General features: G+C 47.0%; 2 protein-coding genes across 16 annotated transcripts; one reads left to right on the top strand and one right to left on the bottom strand.

Moving 5' to 3' along the window:
* Positions 1-131: 131 nt before the first annotated feature.
* COASY (Coenzyme A synthase) lies at positions 132-19553 on the top strand. 3 transcript variants are annotated; one of them, XM_076071618.1, is made up of 10 exons: positions 132-395; positions 2829-3536; positions 5144-5358; positions 13587-13718; positions 14141-14330; positions 15346-15410; positions 16449-16533; positions 16863-16960; positions 17394-17540; positions 19171-19553. In XM_076071618.1, the coding sequence occupies exons 2-10, from the start codon at positions 2837-2839 to the stop codon at positions 19213-19215; spliced, it is 1677 nt and encodes a 558-aa protein (XP_075927733.1). In that variant the 5' UTR covers positions 132-395; positions 2829-2836; the 3' UTR covers positions 19216-19553. The 3 variants fall into 3 exon arrangements, with proteins under 3 accessions (XP_075927733.1, XP_032821252.1, XP_075927734.1); XM_032965361.2 differs by having other exon boundaries at positions 133-356; XM_076071619.1 differs by lacking the exon at positions 132-395.
* LOC116948572 (uncharacterized) lies at positions 4402-13358 on the bottom strand. Of its 13 annotated transcripts, none has more exons than XM_032965353.2 (6): positions 12932-13353; positions 11063-11149; positions 9192-9828; positions 8922-9089; positions 7688-7962; positions 4402-7381 (listed from the first exon to the last, which is right to left on the bottom strand). In XM_032965353.2, exons 3-6 carry the CDS (start codon positions 9734-9736, stop codon positions 5850-5852), a joined length of 2520 nt encoding a protein of 839 aa, XP_032821244.1. In that variant the 5' UTR covers positions 9737-9828; positions 11063-11149; positions 12932-13353; the 3' UTR covers positions 4402-5849. The 13 variants fall into 13 exon arrangements, with proteins under 13 accessions (XP_032821244.1, XP_075927727.1, XP_075927725.1 ...); XM_076071612.1 differs by adding an exon at positions 12096-12179 and having other exon boundaries at positions 9192-11149; XM_076071610.1 differs by adding an exon at positions 12096-12184 and having other exon boundaries at positions 9192-11149.
* Positions 19554-19832: the final 279 nt, after the last annotated feature.

Here is a 19832-nt window from a genome sequence, read left to right on the forward strand (position 1 = left end):
GGTGAACGATTCCACTGCGCGCGAGACGCGTGAGGCAGCTACTGGGAGAGTTCACTGCTGCCCCCCCCCCACACTGCTACCCCCCCACCACACTGCTGCCCCCCCCCCACACTGCTACCCCCCCCACCAACACTGCTGCCCCCCTCCACACTTCTCAAGTGAACACTTCCACTGTGGGCGAGACGCGTCAGGCATCTTCCTGGGAGAGTCCATTTCTCCTCCCCCCCCCCATCCCGGCACTGCTGCTGTTCCTGCTCAGGTGGACGATACCACTGCACGCAAGCACCGTGGGTGTCGCTCCTGGTGCTGTCAGTGCTGGTGTCGTGCACAGGCCGGTCCCGCTGACGGTCGAGTGGGTGAGTTGAGCGGGTGGGTGAGCGGCGTGAGTGTGCCGGGTGAGTGCTGTGGCCACTGCAGACGCGGAGACGAGGGCCACGTCTCGCGGGCACAAATGTACAGTTCGTGTATTGGGCATGCGGAGCTCACTTGTCCGGAGCTCACCATAAGTCAGGAGGCTCCCTCTTACGTGGCTCTCACTGTGGTCAGGTCTTGCATGGTTGATGACTATTGTGTGGATCATATCACCGCGATCAGGGCATGCATTGAGCTCGCTACGAGGGATTTTACGCGGCGATCTGCTGCATGCGGCACCACGCACTCGCGTGGTCGCTCAGCTTTGCAATGGGAGCTGCATAAACGTACCGATGACCGGTCTGGGGCAAGGTGACCTTGACATGTTAACCTCTTGACCTGAACATGATAACCAAAGGCTGGAGTTTAGCCCCGTTTGAGTTCGTGCGATTTTGTTCCACGGACGATCACGTTGGGCCAGTTCCCCGGCTATTTGACGAGGGAGATCTGTGGTGTGTGAGCCCAGAAACAACAAAAGTCAACAACAACAACAAAAAAGCGTTCAGTATTGCGCAGAAACGACTACAGGGACCTGAAGGAACATTGAATAACTAACAAGGGAAGTATCTAGCGGTGGTAAAGGAAACTCGGGACTTTCAGCAGGCGAAACGTCGTACTCGGATTGTAAATGTGGCTTGGCTCGCCAACACACCGGTGTGCTGTACTAGTATACTACACTATACACTACACTATACACTACACTACTATACACCACACTATACACTACACTATACACTACACTACTATACACTACACTACTATACACTACACCACTATACACTACTATACACTACACTACTATATACTACACTATTATACACTACACTATACACTACACTACTATACACTACACTATACACTACACTACTATACACTACACTACTTTACACTACACTATACACTAGTGCTGTACTAGTGACGAAGTGACACGTTCTGTTTACGTGACAACCCTTACTAGTTGGCTGTGTCGGGTGGTGGCGGGTTTTAACGACACATTTACGTGATCTAACGCAAAAAACCCCTCTTATGGATGACATTTGTCGGGAAAGCCTACCACGTGTTAAACTGCAGGGAGAGAACCACACACTGTGGATGAGCGGCAATTGATATTCCAGAAACGTGGGTAACAAGTAACGCGGAAACAATTACTATTCTAGCATGAAATGGAATATTTTCAGTTAATTTACAGGTTGTAAGGATAGCTTCTATAATAATTCCATTTATATAGCGGCTTTTCATCAAGGATCTCAAAAGGCTGCACAGGATGCAGCAGCAGAAACTCAGCATACCAATAATTATAACACAAATACATTTTAATTATCAATTTACTAAATGAACTAAAATTGTAATAAGTGGAAGCGTATAACATGGGTTTTAAGACGCGTTTAAATAAAAAACATCTCCACAGACTCGGAGGTCCCTGATATATCTTGGGAGAGCGTTCCATAGCCTGGGGGAAGGTGTGAAGGGCAAGATCGATAGCAGAGTGGTTCGAGGCCGTCCATAAATGACGTCACGCACCTGGGGGCGGGGGGGCGGTCAGACAATTGTGACGATGTGTGACGAGGGGGGTGGGGTTTGAGAAATGTGACGTCACATCAAAATGCGCAACTTTAGATAAATATAGACAACACGTTCTACTTAATTAAATAGACTTTTTAATAGATGATTTCTCCTACAACATCAGAGTCCAGCGGCACATTAAATCTGCACTACAATGACAATGATTTTTTTTTTGGGGGGGGGGCAGAGCTTTGTGACGTCATATTTGAGGAGGGATCTGACTTTTTGTGACGACGTGTGACGATGGGGGGGGGGGGAGGTCAAAAATCGTCCAAAATCGCGTGACGTCATTTATGGACAGCCCCTTACGGTGGCACTGTGTCATGGAATGAGACGTAAGGTATAATAAAGTATGGGCAGGATGGTTGCGACAGAGTCGATGTGGAATGCGGCGTTTGTTTCTGTATAGGAATCCAATTTTGGTAGTGTTTAATGTGTTGCGTGTGGTGATGCTGTAATGTGTTGGATATGGATCGGTGAGTGTTGGCGTGATGTGTTGTTGCATGTGGATCAGTGAGTCTTTGCTCGTGTTACGTGGTGAGTTATTGGTGTGATCTATTGCGTGTGGTTCAGTGAATGTTGGGTGTGATGTTGTTGCATGTGGATCAATGAGTCTTTGCTCTCATGTGTTACGTGTTGATCGGTGAGTATTGGTGTGATATATTGCGTGTGGTTCAGTGAGTGGTGGATGTGATGTGTTGCATGTGGATCGGTGACTTTTGCTGTGATCTTGTTACGTGTTGATCATTAAGTGTTGCTGTGATGTATTGCGTGTTCTGCATTGAGTCTTGCCGTGGAATATTATGTGTGGTTCAGTGAGTAAGTACAGCGGTGTTGTGTGATATGTTGGAAAGCGTCACCCATGGCCCGCAAGGAATTGTTCCGGACGGGGCTGCTCGTCCTCACGTCGCCTGCAGCGCAGCTGCCGTTCCAGATCGGTGGGGCCCTGCGCTCGGCATCGGAGATGATTAACGGCACTCTGTACGTGCACCTTCACCCGGGCCTGAGGCCGCCCAGCTCGACCACGTCCCCCTGCAGCAGGGCGGCCCTGTCTCCCGTGACGTGGGAAGTCTCCCAGATGGTCTCCAATGTCTACACGAAGGCCACGGATATCTGCAGCCACCTGGATGTGCGTGTCTTCCTCGCCAACATTAAAGGGCACGGCGTGGCTGGGAACGTGCCCGCTGCCCTGCACACCCCCTGCCACTCGCCCGAGGTGGTGCTCACCGACTACAGCAGCATCGACGACCTGAAGCGGCTTCACGACGTGGAGGCGTTCTTCCGAAGCTACGTGCAGAACCGCTACGAGTGCAATGCTTCCATCAAGCTCTTTGTGCCCGATGTGGGCTCCAAGGAAGGCCAGTCTGCACCCGGGGAAACGCAGCAGCCCGGAGAGAGCACAGTGGGCTCGGCCGACGGGGGGCCGCCCAGCTACTCGGACGTGGTTCTCGGGGGCACGTTTGACAGGCTGCACAACGCGCACAAGATCCTCCTGAGTACCGCGTGCTTGTTGGCCGAAAGACGCGTGCTGATTGGAGTTGCAGACGGGGCGCTTTTGCAAGGTCATTGATGCTTGCTGCTCGCAAATTACATTAGACAATTTGTTTCATCCAATTTTATTTCAAATATGCTGCTGGCATTAAGTAGTAAGACTTAATCGTTTGGATTTCTGCCAGGGGAGTTCGTCACCCCTTCTGTTAGAGAATGGCCCAAAGAATAAGGTTTCATGTAACTGCTTTAGATATATCTTTAAGTGATATCTTATCCACATATTTATTGGGTGCACCGTCACTTAAATGCTCGTTGCATGGCAGGTAAACCAATGTTTTACTTCTCTGAGCTGGAAATTAACTAAATTAAGTTAATAACTCATTTAATGTGGTGTTTTTCCCATCATTGGTATCCGGGCTGAAATTATCAACTCAATACACTTGAGAACCAAGTGTATCTATGGGGTGGCTACACAGATTTAAATCCACAATCTCAACCATGCCGGCCCCATACTCTGACCCCTTGAGCCATCTTTCACACATCATAAATTGAATGTTCATTTCAAGGGAAAAAATGTTCTCGATACATTTTTGCCGAGAACACGTGATACTCTGGGTGCGTTGAATAAGGGAAGCATGGGGTGGGATGAATGGGACTTGCTTTTGCCTGTAAGTGATCTGCTTCATTCTCGAGTGCAACATGTGGTTATCCAGCAGCTGGCATAGGCTGGCTGCCTTACAGCTAGTTCAGGCGAGTGACCACGTGTTGACTCTGTGGGGGTCATTGCTTTCCCTGGGTGAATGATTGCATATGTTGGGCAATCATAAGCACATTCAATCGAGTTCATTTGCATTCCACCGACAGGGACAAAAAGGCACGTTAATTGTTATGACGCAATGGCCATGAAAGTGCTCCAAAGATTCGGGAGACATTAACTGCGAATTTCACATCTCGTTTTATTGAATTTATTTTACATAAATTTCGATTTAAAGCTTTCGTGACTGCAATGATTCATCTTCTTTGGTTCTTTCGGTAAAGTCACGTAGAATGATAATAAAATAATAAATTGATAAAATAAAATAACACAATATTATTCTCACGACGTTTCGGCCACAACACAAGCGGCCTTCATCAGGTGAAGGGGGCGAGACTGTCTGGTAGGACCGCTGGAGTGAAAGAGCCACGTTCAGATACGGCCTTTAAGCTGTGTGAGAGGAACAATTTTACATAGGCAATGACATTGATGCTATAATGTTTTAGTGTGCTTGAGGTGTGTGTGTAACAGCACTTGCTCCTGCAGCCCATTAAGGCTATACAGGGGATCTTTGTTTTGTGGGGAGCGGTCGTTTAATGGTTAGCGCACTGTGCTACAAACCCAGCAACCCGGGTTCGATTCCCGCTTGCGGCCAACACCAGTGGTGATTATCTGAACCGGTTCTGGGCCTCCCCTATGTCGACTCAGCCTCAATTGAGTACCTGGTGCGTTATGTAAATATCGCCACTCGGGAGACCAAGGCGGCCGGGAGTGATGCTGGTCACCCACCCCCTTATGTGCGTGCTGGCCTTCATAGGTGCTCGCTAACATCACTTGCTCCTGCAGTCTGTTAAGGCTGTCCTGGGAATCTTTTGTACGTGATTTACACTGCTTCAAGTGACATTGCAATGTTGTTGTCGACAGGGAAGCTTCTGAATGAGCTGATAGAGCCGTATGAGCAGAGGCTCTCAGCGCTCCGGAGCTTCCTGAGCGACGTGCATCCTCATCTATGCTACGACATCGTCCCCATCACGGACCCCTTCGGACCTGCCATCACTGACTCTCTTCTGCAGTGCATTGTGGTCAGCGAAGAGACTCGCAAAGGGGGGCAGGCTGTGAACCGCAAACGTAAGGAAAAGGTAACCAGTGCTCCACCAAGCTGAAGTTTGGCTATAACACTTAAGCGTGGGGTTCTCAAGGGTTTGAATACAATGCACGTGCAGAAATCCAAAACAGTTCTGTGTAGGCCAAGAGAATGTGCTGTGAAACCATGGTACGTTGCGTGGAGTTATAATAACTGAACCTCCGCAAATGTTCACCTGTTTGTGGCTGAAAATCTCTTGGTAAATTGGTTTTACGGTTAAAATGTACAGCCACTTCTCAACCCCAAATCACTGAATTTTACAAGCATGGGAAGGGCAGAAGCACTAATAATTGGATTACCTTGGAAGACTACAGAACACCAGACTTTAATACAAAACCACCCATTCATCCCTCGCATAGCAGTGGTGGCTTCTTCCACTGAAAAACAGTGGAGCAGTTTTTGTCGTAATGCCGCTCAGGCAAAATATATTGTCATGGATAAAGAATAAACTGAATCTGTAACTTAAGTGTGAGTTTTCCCTGGCAACTATTTCTTTGAGGGATTGACCAGTTGCTTAGCTTTTCTCAAGTTGTTGAAGATCTCTCTCCACATGTGCAGTTTTTGGATTGGATTGGTGTTTGTTGTAAAGTCCTTGTACAATTCCTTGGCCAGTAAGGCGTGATGGCAGTCCTTGAGCGCTGGGGGAATTTGGTCAATGGAAATGGATTCTGGGTGAAGGCACAGCAGGACGCATTGCTTCAGTAGGCTGCACAGACTCATGGACAATTTATCGGCCACAAAGTCTGGGGTCACCAGCACAATAATTGCATTGTATTTCTCTGTTGCCTTTTTCAAGAGGTCGTTGTACGACTTTCCGGCAGGCATTTCAGAATAGTTAACGAACTCTACATCGGCAACTTCCTTGGCTAGCTGCTGGATGTTCTCGGCCATCACGGTGTCTTCATGCGAGTCCATCCTGTGAAAGATGTACATTCTCTTGTCTCTGCTTCTGTCCATCAGAAGGACCTCGTACGCCTCGCACATACTCTGGCTCGACAGCGACAGTGAGGCCGTGCGTGTCTCGGCTGCACCAAAATAAATGTTTTCCAAAACGTCACTGTCAATCAGATGGTCTCCAGATTCTGTGGATCTGAGGAAGGCCCAGTACATGAGCGCCTCATCATACTGCTTCCTGAAGGCCAGGTTCTTGACCAGGCCAAGCAAGGTGTCAGGATCTTGTGGCTGGATAGTGTCTGCCTCCCACAGTGCACTCAGAGCCTGTCCATGAAGGCCCACGAGTTCATAAAGTTTGGAGCGAGAGCGAAGCATTTTAGGGGTCTGGCCTTGAGATTCCTTTAGTTGCTCTATGAGACTGTCTAGAGCCACCTTGCGTGTACTCTTCACCTTGGCAGCGCTTTCAATTGCTAATCGGAGTAGCTGTTCACTTCTCTGCTGATCGCCACGCTCTTGCATGTTCAAACCCCAATTCTCGAATGTCCGCGCACGAAAGAGTTGGGAGACGTATTTGCCTGTCTTTATGGACCTGCGGAAGCAATCATCAGACTCTTCTGTTTTGCCAAGTGATACATATATCTCGGCCAGGGCCACCAACAGTTGGGGACCCGTTTCTTTTGACAGCTCAATCCCCTCTCTGATGTACTTAATCGCTTGGTCTAGAAGTTCTGTGACATGTGGATCTTTGACTTCTCTGTAGCAATTGAAAAGACTCTTTCCTCTTCCCCGTCTGTGGCCACGTGCCTGCGTGTTCTCCGGGTTCTGCGCTGCCCCACCAGGGCAATGAGGCGACTGCCCTAGCATTCGTCCGGAGCTGTAGAAAGGCTGTCTGCCCCCTCTAGGCCTTCTGCTGGGGAATAAAGGCCGCCTGACTCGCAATGTGCACTTGGGCTGCCCGTCTTCCCCACTAGTGATGCTCAAAGCAGCAAAGTCTGCGCTCACATCGCAGAGGTGTGTCATCGGCTCATCTCTGACAAACAAGTTCTGGCCACGGCCAGCTGCGTTTGCTAGCCGCCAAGGGTGTCTTTGACCTCTGAAATCCCTGCTATATCCTGCAGTAGGAGCTGTAGAGACAAATAATAAGGAACTTACTCAAAGGATTTCAAGGGAGAAATAAAATCCCTTCTGAAAACGTTTTGGTTTTGGTGAAATCTCACAGTATTTTGTTGCTAAAGCTACATTGCTGATAACTCTAATTACACAGAGTGCAGGGCCGCAAACTTACGTCGTTTTTTTTGGTTGGGCCAAAGCTGAAGTGTGGCTTGTTTAAATGATAGAAGGATCTGTGAGAATGCAGTAGGGAGACATTTTAAGTAGAAACACTTTTTTCAAGTTTAGGTGTCTTTGTGAAAGAAGAAAATTTGTCTCACCATCCAGGGTCCTCGCATGAGCTTGATCTGCTAGGGTGCGGTAGGTTAGCCCGAGGTGGTGGAGAGAAAAGGACGAGGGGCAGAGCGCGTAGGCTTTGTGCAGGAGCTCCAGAGCTCGGTCGTATTGGCGCATGTGCCTCCAGTGCTTTCCCGCCCTCTCCAGCACCCAGTGGTCCTGGGGCGCAATCACGCAGGCCCTCTCGAAGCACTCTGACACGGTGAGCGCCTCGTCGCCCACCTCCACAATACGGGCACTCTCGAAATCCCTGACATTCCTTGTGTTTTCGTAAAGAATCAAGGGCATCGGCAGAAAAGCTTTCATGGAGCACAACGCTGGCAAGTTCATGGTGACAGATACAGACACAGTCTTTGATAGTATTATGATGATGATAACGGGCAGAGGAGGCTTTTGTTGTCCATTTCCGAAGTGCTCATTTATTCTGAGCTGCGTTTTATTGAGCGGCCTGCTCGAGTGCTCTAACAGTGCTGCAGCCTTGGTAAGATTGGGGCAATCTAATGAATAGTAACCGTTCAGGTGGCTCAACGGTAGAGTGGCTTGCAGTATGAGTTGGAAAGTTGTGCGTTCAGTGCTGATTGGTGGCTGATTCAGCCCACCATCCATCTTTCAGGGCTCTTAAATTGAATACCACATTATGGGCGAGTCAGCACTTGTTATTCTGTGGTTCAGGGGTCCCCAACCCCCGGGCCGCGGACCGGTACCAGTCCTGTGACCTGTTAGGAACCGGGCCGCACAGCATGAGGTGAGCGGTGAGTCCGCGCGTGGCCCGCCCATTATTTTATTATTTACCACTTCCGTCCGCGCCTCTTTCCCGCACTGCGCATTTGTCTCAGTCACAGTGTTGGTATAAAGCCCACAGGCTCTAACCCTAGCCACAATGAGTAAAAAACAAACGTCGCTGGAGAGCTTCTTTTAAAAGGGGGAAAGACCCAATGATGAACCCCCCCCCCCCCCCCCCCGGTCCGTGAAAAAATTGTCTTCCACGAAACCGGTCCCTGGTGCCAAAAAGGTTGGGGGCCGCTGCTATAGATGGAATCGCCCTCAGTATAGGAATTAGGAATTTGCACCACTGCCTGAGGGCCGTAAATAGGAGATGGGCACACCACCTCAATGATCACTTGAGCAGACAATCACTTTGTTGATTTAAATAGCAAAACACATCAACTACCACATTAAACCCCACGTTTAAAGTACTTCAGAAATACAGCAGTTTACCTGTGGTTGAAAAATTTCTTGGTTATCTGGCCCAAAACTGCGAAACCTTTGGCCTTGTAAAATCTGTCGTCCGTGTGGACAACGTGTGAAAGGGCTTCCACGGCTTGTTGAAAGTGTTCATTCTTGTCAAAGTCGGGGTTCTCTCTCAAAATGTCAATCTCAAACACCCTGCAAAAGAGAGCCATAACACGTTATTGCCGACGTAACGAGCGAGCCTTAACGTAAAAAAGGAATCATTTACTCTCGAATGCTGCAGGTGTTCCAACTGACCTGTCGAGGTTCAAAGCCAAACCGTACTTCCAAGAAACAAGTTTGTCAGGAGTGCAGTGATCGTGGCCCATCTCGATGGCCTGCGAATATTTGTCGATGGCCTTGAATTGTGCCACGGGACCCAGACGGGAGAGACAGTAGCCCTGCTCAGCCAAGGCCGTAGCAACTGCTGCCTTGTTTCCCTTCTCCCTGTCCAGTGCCTCCGCCATTCTGCTGGCGGCCTCAAATTCGTAGCGATGCAAGTGAAGCTCACACTTGTTGGCCAGTGCTGTCACACTGCACGGCTCCTTTACTAGGGCAGCTGTCACTGACGACTCGGCTTTGGCCAGCTGATCTTGCGATAGGTATAAATAGGTGAGGCAGTTGAGGGCGCAGACGTCGCTGTCAAACTCTTCTGCGGTGGCTTCATGCGCCTGTTTCCGCTCCAGTTTTGCGATGACAATGTTGATGTACGTGCTGCCGTGCGGTAGGTCGTGTGTCAGCTCAAAGAGTGTCGGGAGCTGCTCGTAACGCTTCCGTATCTCTTTTGTAAAATTGTTATCCATTGCACACCTGTTTGGTCAAGTAACCGTCTTGAGTGAAGTACTTTTAAGAACTAGAATGCTCGAGGAGAAGCGAGGAGATTACAGTGTAAACTCTGAAAAAGACACAAATCGAACATTTCACTTCTGTGCTGGTCTTCCATTACTAATAATCTCTGCTGGTACAATACTCCATCTACAGCCTCTTTCTTTTTAAAGAATCAAGAGCAAATTGGCATTTGTGACAGACCAATACAACTTAACGTAGGACTCAATAAATACCTCTAGCCACTGGTACCCGATGTACGCTCAGTTGGACATTGGAGCATGAATAGTGTACGTTATTTTCTCAAACAGTTTTTTTGTTCGTTTAATAAGTAATATTTAAAAAGAAAATTTAAAAGACACGCTTTAATGAAATGTACCGTACTAGTAATGGAAGAACTCCACGACTCCAGGAAGTGGCCCCGAAGCTTGCCACAACATAAGGGGACCGTGGTCATTTACAGCCAACGTCAGTTGAGCGTGGACAATTAGAGCCAAGCCGAAACAACATAAAAAATAATGTTTTAAAATACATGTTATTTTATTTTTTATGATAGAATATAGTATTGTCATCGGTATGACATAAGTATATCAAGTTTGCAGTCGATACCACATTGGGAAGTGGGTTAAAATTGAGTTACAAGATTTGAGGATTCAACAACGACAACAAAAGAGTGAGTTAATAAAAAGCATGCAAAAAGGAACAATGTGGGAGAGAAAAAAACCACAAACCTCTGGACACTCCAGGCAGAGAGCGGAGTGGTTGGACGTGGAGTCGCTAACCCAGCGCAGCCTGCGTAGTAGTAGTGTGCACACTTCCCTATAGGTTCGTGCCGGATATGTGCCGCTGTGCGTGGTATGTACGTACTAAACCCGAATGGAATCCCAAGTATGGCAACACCATTGGACTGGATAATTTGCATACGTTTAAAAAAAGAAAACCCAACGTATTACAACAAAAAATCTATATTTTTGTATCCGATTACTTGATTGGTCCTTATTAGATTACTATGTGGACTGAGACGGCATCTTAGACGTATAAAAATAGCGTTGTTACTTCACTTCTCCGAGAAGGCTGTGCCAACGAGAGACAATGGAGCAAACCGTTTAACACGTGGGAGGCTTTCGCGACCAATATCATCCACAATATAGTTTTTTTTTGGGTTAGATCGTGTAAATATGTGTCGTTAAACCCACCACCACCCAACACAGCCAGTTAGTAAGGTTTGCAATGTGAACAGAACATGCCAATTCATTACCATTACAACACACCGGTGTGTTTGAGAGCAAATCCACAACACTTACAATCTTGAGTATGACGTTCCTCCAGCAATTAAAACCAGCTTCATCAGGCGACAGACAGATTTGTGGAGAAATCCTCCTGTTTCGTTCCTTAAATATAGGGATAGATGTGATGACGTCACTTGTGAGCCCTCCACGTGCGAAGGTGGGGCATTCATTCATATACGTTAACAATGGGTAATCCATTGCCGGTTTACGGTACGGCAACTCCTCGCTTAACGTGTGTTCACACAACGCGTTTTTGCTACAACGCGGTTCTTCTACGAGGGACCACTTTTCGCACAACACGGAACGCGCACCATTGTAACGCGGTTCGTGAGCGACAGCTGAGCGGAATGATAGAGTACACAGGATGGTAGGATACGCGGCGGTCGACCCTCACCTCGGCTCTTTTTCCCTGCTATGCAGTGATTGCAGGCTGATTTTATAGTGCGAAATGTGATTGGGTAACAGTAATTCCGTGATTTTGATTTAAAGCTTTCGTGACTGCAGGGATTCATATTCTTGGTTCTTTCGGTAAAGTCACGTAGAAGGGAAACAATAAAATAATACAAATATTAAACAATAAAATTCTCACGACGTTTCGACTTGCTTGTGTTGCAGTCGAAACGTCGTGAGAACTTTATTGTTTGATATTTTTATTACTTTATTGTTTCCCTTCTACGTGACTTTACTGAAAAAACCAAGAATAGTAATTCCCTGCTTAATAGCACGGTATTTCGACGTAAGGCGGCACTGTTCAGGAACGCATCCAGCACGTTAAATGAGGAATTGCTGTATTTCTTTGTTCATGTGACAAAATAAGAGTTTGGTGAAGGAGATAAAATGGTGGCGATTCCCTCCAGCCTGTCTCGTCACGTTATCGTTCATGTTTATTTGTTTAACCAGAACTCACGAGAGCATGGTTATTCTCATTTGCAAGCGTGACCCGAGAATGATGCGTTGTTTTTCTTATTTAAACAGTTGAAACATTACTAAATCGACTAAATATGTGATCCACAGTGCCGCGGAGGCGTTTGTCATATCCCATACTCACCCGCTGAAGAACCTCCCTCCTCTCTCTCTTGATCTCTTTGACCGAGTAAATCTTGTTGACACGAAAGTGGACGGGGTGGCCGTTCTGTACTAATAAATCATCATACAGTATTTCCTCGTCATTGACAAACTCGATATCCGCGAATTTGGCTATCTGCGAATCGCATCTGGAACTATACACGACTGCATCGAGAGGTAAAGCGATAAGATACTTTAATATTTATTTACTAATTTTGTCGTGCCATGATAATTTCCATGTTTTTTATAGCTACTTTCTGTATTTATTCAAGGTAAATAATCTCGTAGGCAACATCATTATCCGCAAAATGCACTCTTCAAGAGCATCTTCTGAACGGTTCCCGTGCGAATAATGAGGGAATATTGTATTATCAACATTTAAAAAACTGTGTCGTCAACTTTTATGCTCATTATGTTTGCGTGCGGCGTGTGATCCCAACGAGACGGCATCAATTTGAGTGTCTTTCGTTCCGCACGTTCGCGTGTGACCGCACGTGTGCAGAGAGGCAAGGGCAGGGTGGTGCCCCCCGTGCATTCCCTGCCGGCCCCCCCCCTGCCCGAGCGCGTGAGGCTGCCCCTCAACGTTGCCCCTCAACGCTGCAGGCGCTGTGCCCCCCCACAACCCTCCTCCCAAGGCATCCAAAACGAGAGCTCCGTGCCAGTTTGCATTTCAATTGACAAATAAGTTCAGTAATTTTAATTCAGCACGCTGGTCAACGGCCAACAAAAGTGTTTCGCGGTTTTTACCTCTGAGCTCCGTATATTCTTGGGCCATGAAATGAGTTCAGTTGTCAGCGTGCGTGTGAATGCATCACGTACCTGCCTGTAGAGCCACACGCCGTGCCAGACACGGGGAATGGGCGACAGCTCTTGACCGTGCACACAATGTTTTGGAAATCCCCTCCGCTCAAACAGCAACGAGCACTGTAGGAGTTGTTGGACGAAAGCCACGTGTTTAATGCTTCCAGACTGATTTTTTTGCTGCACATGCACATTTCCTGACTTTTTTTTAACATCCATCTTGTGCACTGCCTAAAGGGTTTTCAAACTCGGAATCTTTCACTGGGAAAATGCGCCACGAGTTCAAGTTGATTATTGGTGAATAACCATTACTTTCCGGCGTGGAAGTGCAGTTATTTGCTTTCACTTGCACACGCCTTCTCTCACCGCGCCTATGTTAGTGGGTGGAAGACGATTTTGATACAGTTTGCGTGTCAAATCAGATTAGTTCTGATAGGCACTAATTGCAGGGTTAACACATCAGGCAATGCTCTAGCGGCGTAGATGGTTTCATTAACTTTGAGGATTTTAATGACTTGTATGTGTGTTGAACTTCTTTCGCACCATAGGTAGCCAATCGTGATAATCGGGCGGTGCTAAAGGCATGTAATAAGCACTGCACTGGAGTGTGTTTCATCTGGGCGAGTTGTCTGTTTTGGGAAAGTGGTCACTGAGAACATCCTTCCGCTGCCAGGGCCTGCCGGTGCTGGAGGTGCACGAGATCAAGCTGATCGCCGACCGTCACCACGCGAGCCACGAGGAAATGAAAATCAGCTCATCGAGTCTGAGAGCACGGCTGCTGGGCACGCTGCTGAAACCGCCACAAGTGAGGCGCCGTCACGTTCAGAGATAGAGCGCTCGGGCTCCCTGACGTTTCCCGTAAAAAGTGAAGTTCTCAGAAGTGAAATGCGACATGCCATTGTCGCTTGCGCCGTGCCCGTAGGGAGCGGTAGCGTAATGGTTAAGGCGTTGCACTATGAACCTGGTGACCCGAGTTCGATTCCCGCTCATGGCTAACACCAGTGACGATAATCTGAACCGGTCCTGGGCCTCCCCTCGGTCGATTCAGCCTCAAATGAGTACCCCGTGCAGTGTGTAAACATCGACACTTGGGAGATAAAGGCAGCCAGGCGTGGTGTTTGGCCACCCACCCCCTCGTGTGCCATCCCGGCCTTCATAGGTTCTACTCGCTAACAACACTTGCCCCAACAGCCTGTTAAGGCTATACGGGGGATCTTTCTCTTGCAGGTGAAACCCAACATCCCACCGGTGCCCTTTGTCATTGGGCTTACGGGAATCAGCGCTAGCGGGAAGTCGAGCGTCGCCAGGCGTCTGGAGGCGCTTGGGGCCGTACATGTGGACTGCGACGTGCTAGGTCATCAGGCCTACCTGCCAGGCACTAGCGCCCATGCCAGCATCGTCGAGGAGTTTGGAGAGGGTGAGGCGCTTTGGCGGACGCGTGCCCTGTGTTTCGATTGGTCGTCATTGCTGCACACGTTCCGTTTCTGAATGTGCACTATGCTAGGTGGCTACTGTAAAGGTAATGAGTTATGGTGCTTTGCTTTGTCAAGTTTGTTTCTACTATCAAACCCAATATCAGTGGAAATGGTCAACATATTAGACTTGCAATGCAGAGGTCACCGGTTTAATTCCATCTCTCGAATCGACAGTTGAAACAATATGCCAAGTCTCTCTGAAATCTCCCCCCACCACCGCCTTTATCCACCCAGAAGCATAAATGGGTCCACCACAGTTATACTCTTTGGTTCTTTCGGTAAAGTCACGTAGGTAGAAAATAAAATAATTCACGATGTTTCGGGCGCAACACAAGCGTCTGTCATCAGGTGGGAAAGCGTGGTCTGCTGCTGATGCAGACTGTCTGCAGACAGTATGGATTCGTGCAGTCACGAAAGCCTCAAATCAAGATTCCACCACGGTTAGTCGATCGGCAGGCAGGTTATGTATGGTGGGTTAAAGTGTGGGTACACCCACCTCTTCTAATACATCTACTCAGAGTGAAAGAGGAGACCTAATATCCTCTATTGTTTGCTGTAGGGGGGGGGGTGCTTCTGCCAGCAGTGGTGCAAGCAATTGCAGGGGTGCACCTTTACCTATTTCACTGCATGTAACTGTGGGACGATTAATCTATAAAAAAATATTCGCACTTTCATGGTACACGCCATGGACCGTATGTGTGAAAATTATATTAAATATTCATCCTAATGGAGCAAATTCTGACAATTCATCAAGTCGTTGGAGAGTGAATGTCGCGTGCCAACTAGAAAGCAATTGCGGTTAAAGCAATGTTGAAGCGTAAAGCGGTGCAATTCACATTTAACAGCTGATTATATTTACTAATTTATGATATAATGCGGCCATGTGGATACATGGCCCATTCTCAGTTTACCATCGGATTTCCATGTTTACAGTACCCCTTTTCCACATTGTTACAGATATCTTGTCAGAAGATGGAACCATAAACAGAAAGGAGCTGGGGAAGAAAGTGTTTTCAGAAAAGGTGAGAGTGGCACAGTGCCGATTAACACATTCCTGCAGAGGGAGGGAGCTGGTAGGAACGTTGGGTTGCTCGGTCAATGGCCAGGGTCAACGGCGGCACCACGTGCTGTATTCCGCAAATATGCCCGACTGTGAGGGCGGGCACAAGCCGGCGTGAGTAGGTTAAACGTTGAGTTTTATATAAGGGCACCACGGGGTGACCAGCCCCTCCCCACCCAGCCCCACCCCTCCCACCCCCCACCAAGCCCCACCCTCCCCACCCAGCCCCTCTCCACCCAGCCCCTCCCTCCCCACCCAGCCCTTCCCTACCCTCCCCATCCAGCCCCTCCCCACCCTCCCCTCCCCACCCAGCCCCACCCTCCCCACCCAGCCCCTCCCTACCCTCCCTACCCAGCCCCTCCCCACCCTCCCCACCCTCCCCTCCCCATCCAGCCCCTCCCCACCCAGCCCCTCCCCACCCTCCCCTCTCCACCCAACCCCACCCCTCCCATTTTTGGATGCACGACGGACGGACACAATAATCCCCTGTGAGCTGGTGTAACCAGGAGGTTCCTAATAGTACAAACTTGACACTCCAGTATTTTTTTTATAATGCATGGGCACGTACCCAGTTCATTATATATCATATGTACTTTATAAAAAAAAATTTTACCTGGATAATCCCTGGAGAGGGAACATCTCGTTTGCAAGGATGCCCAGGGTGTCAAATTACGTACACACACACATGTAATTGCGACTTGAAAAAACGCGTTTGAACTTTCACAGCATTGTATGGATGTTGAACTTTTTTCGCGTAATACGTAGCCTACCGTGCTAATCACAGAGGTGCAGTCATACCAAGTAAAAAAAATCGTGTCAAGAACATACACCAGACAGCACACATGAAGATCACACTACAGCCAAATATAAATGGTTTACAAATGTTAAGCAGCTAATTCTTTCTGATGTTGCCAGTAGCAGAGTAGTTGACGGGTGTGATTTAAAGGACTTAAAGGAAGTAACCCTGCTAATCTTTGTGCGCTCTTGCAATTTTTGCCAGGAAAAACTAAAAAAACTAACGGACATTGTTTGGCCTGAAATCGCGAGGCTGGCCAAGAAAGTTATTGCTGATTGTGTAGAAAAAGGTAAGTGGCTCTCACCCCTTTAGCAGCTACAGTTGAGTAGATTTTGTAGCTCTTTGTTTATGTTGGCTGAGCGGTGCAGAAATTATAATATCTTGGTTCGAGATTAATTACTTAAAAACACATAGATCTACCGTACAAAAATGGACCATACATGAACATTTGTTTTTGACATTATTTTTAGACACCCATGACATCAACAGTTTCCGACTGGAAATGTAACTGTCTGAAATATTTGACGCTTATATTATTATCACTTTTTTTAATTTCAGAAATGTCCGTGCTTGTGTGCTTTGTGTGAGTGACCGAGTGCTGCTGCGTTTTCTATGCAGGTGTGCGTGTGTGTGTCCTGGATGCTGCGGTTCTGCTGGAAGCCGGCTGGATCAACATGGTCCATGAGGTCTGGGTGGTGCTCATTCCGGAAGACGAGGTGAGCTTCATGCATTGCTTGTGTCCCATCGTCGACGACGACAACCGGTACCACCATAGTGCTGCTTTTATGTGTTTAGTTTTCGTTCCGTAATTAAGGAAACAGTTTTGCCCACGGATCAATAAGTCATCATCACGGTTTTTAACCTTCACAGCTGATACAGCACTGTCAAAACACTCACAGACCTCTTGTGTGAATGATGATAACAGCTAAATAAATAATTGAATTCCCTACATTGGCATTCAAGCTGTGTATAACTCAGAGCTGCAGACGCTCACTAAACTGAGATGGGCATACTTTCAGTAAATTTGGTATTCATGCCATTGTAGCACATGAGCTATCACTTTAATATAGAGCTGCAATGACTCAGCTCGTAGTCATAGTGACATTTCCTTTATGTGTCACTTTCTGTAATATGTTTTATTCTTCACAGGCTGTAAGAAGAATTGTGGAGAGAGACGGCGTGACGGATGACAGTGCTAAGAAGAGACTGTCCAATCAGCTCAGCAACCAGCGCAGGGCAGAGGAGGCAAATGTTGTGCTGTGTACCTACTGGCAGCCTCAAGTGACACAAAAACAGGTATGGGAGTGGGGTACTCTCTATAGAACACTGTCTGCTGGCTTGCAGAGCCACCAAGCATGATTGTTTTTTTGTAACTGAGACCACTCAAAGAGTGGCTATCCCAACAGACAGCAGTGAAACAGACACAACGATAAACCGGTTTAAATTTCAGGACTTGATCAGTACAGTCACCAATGTTGGCTACTGACATCTGCCTCGGATGTCACGTTTTCTCACCTCTTTTGAGTTCTTGGTATCAGTGACAAAATGTCCATACATTGTGTGGTCTAGATAAAGCTTTTAGTACATGCAAATGCACTCCTTTTTGTGTTGTTGAACCCATTTGTCGCGAGGCCACGTTGATGTTGCTGTTGTGATGGGTTTTCCCCTCGTTTACACATTTAAATCCCAGTGCAGGTGTGGGTGCTTCTCCCTGGGGAATCTCTATGAAGGAGGCGGGTAGTGTGAACAAGCTCGTCATGCTGCACGTTCACATGAAGCACAAGAGGAAACATGGGTTTTTATAGGCGGAATACAAATGCATTTTGATGCGACCCAAATTGCTTGTGAATGAAAATTTGTATCTGAAACCATACGAACAGGATATTAATTAATACCCATTGTAAACATTATTGTTATTATTATAATACCCATTGTAAACATGATTGTTATTAGAGGCCACTGCATTCGCAATGTGACAAATACTTTTTAAATAGATTCACGACAATGAATCCTGACTGTTGAGTAGGGCAGGTGCGGAAAACCATTACACCGCTATTAACTAGATCAGTGTGGTAACTCCTGCTCCAAGTTGGTACAGCAAAACCTTGGATTGCGAGTAACTTGGTCTGCGATTGTTTTGCAAGACGAGCAAATTTTTTTAATGAATTTTAACTTGATGAACGAGCGAGATCTTGCAATACGAGTAGTATGTGTACGCTTTGTCTGCCGAGCATCATGTGATCACAACTGAGCCGATGGTTCTTCTCTCTCTCGCTGCGGGATTGTGGGTAATCGTCTCCCATGCTCGGTCTCAGTCGGCGTGCCTCACTCGTATAGTCAACATCCGTGCGAGCGTATACTGTTTACTATAGTACTATAGTGTTTACTACAGTATAGTGTTTACTACAGTATAGTGTTGTGACCACGTGTGTGTGCGTAAAGCATTTTTTATTTTGTGTCCAAGTGTAGTGAGTGTTCTTTAGTAACTGTACTGCAACAATGGCCCCCTCCTCCTCTCCTCTCTTTCGTCTCCCTCACACCAGCCACGATTAATTTTAATTAATAAATTTGATTACTTTATATTAAATTAAAATAATAAAAATATAAAAAGGTATTGAGTATTAATCATTTTTATATGAATATTGTTGGGTTGTGGAACGAATCATCTGAGTCTCCATTATTTCGCTTTGATATACGAGTGCTTTGGATTACAAACACGTTTCCGGAACGAATTATGCTCGCAATCCAAGGTTTTACTTTTATAATTCCCTCGGTGACACTGCACATTTAAACAAGGGTCTGGTTTGCTGCCTCTCAGGGCATGTCCATCAGTATGCACTCTCCATCGGTCCTTCCAGTCACTACACACACACCTCCATCTCACAAGCTCACAATAGGTGTACATGCTGCTGTGTTTTCCATGAAGGTTGAAAAGGCATGGAAGCTCCTACTTGGAAGAATCGCAAGGTGAAGGTCGATCGCCTGTAACTGGACCAATGTGGAAGAGCCAGAAGTGTAGCTTATTGGGCTGTTAATTTGTTTGGAGTTTGATGTCGGCTTCATTAAATAACTAATGTGGAAGCATACGTCTGCAAACTGGAATTTGTGCTTGTGCCATTTTATATTTTGACTTGAAATATCCTTTGTTTTGCAGGCATGCAAATTAAAATCTAACGGCTTCAGCATAGACTGCTTTCATAAAGTTACCAAAAGTTTTAGGCAAATAATTGTAATACTAAAATGATGGTGAACGGTGCAATATGTGAAATTTTACACATTCAATAAAGTTTCATTAAAACTTTCATAAAATATGCTGTTCTTTGATGCATTTACTTTGCAAGCTTGAACATCTGATGGGATTGTTGTGCCTGCTGTTGCAGATGACCCCTGTTCAAATATACTGCTGCACACACACCAGTAATCCACCACTTTTGAGGCAAGGGTTGGTGGATCACACAAATCTGTGAAGCTCCGAAGCACTGCTGGTTTGCGAGGTAGTGCCAGCAGATGGCAGCACATCAAAATCTAACTTGGGAAGCTTTTATCACCTGGCACTCACGCGTTCGTTTTCCCTGGTTACTCTGATTT

The sequence above is a fragment of the Petromyzon marinus genome, chromosome 34 (genome assembly GCF_048934315.1).
Source record: "Petromyzon marinus isolate PM22_M1 ecotype Great Lakes invasive population chromosome 34, UKy_Petmar_22M1.pri1.0, whole genome shotgun sequence".
Classification (NCBI taxonomy): domain Eukaryota; kingdom Metazoa; phylum Chordata; class Hyperoartia; order Petromyzontiformes; family Petromyzontidae; genus Petromyzon; species Petromyzon marinus.

Coding starts and splice junctions, on each gene's coding strand:
- LOC116948572 (XM_076071613.1), bottom strand. CDS start 9,736: ATGGATAACAATTTTACAAAAGAGATACGGAAGCGTTACGAGCAGCTC. Junction 9,090..9,191: donor TTGGCTTTGAACCTCGACAG/GTCAGTTGGAAC, acceptor TCTCTTTTGCAG/GGTGTTTGAGATTGACATTT. Junction 7,382..7,687: donor TCATGCGAGGACCCTGGATG/GTGAGACAAATT, acceptor TTGTCTCTACAG/CTCCTACTGCAGGATATAGC.
- COASY (XM_076071618.1), top strand. CDS start 2,837: ATGGCCCGCAAGGAATTGTTCCGGACGGGGCTGCTCGTCCTCACGTCG. Junction 5,359..13,586: donor ACCGCAAACGTAAGGAAAAG/GTAACCAGTGCT, acceptor TTCCGCTGCCAG/GGCCTGCCGGTGCTGGAGGT. Junction 16,961..17,393: donor TGCTCATTCCGGAAGACGAG/GTGAGCTTCATG, acceptor TATTCTTCACAG/GCTGTAAGAAGAATTGTGGA.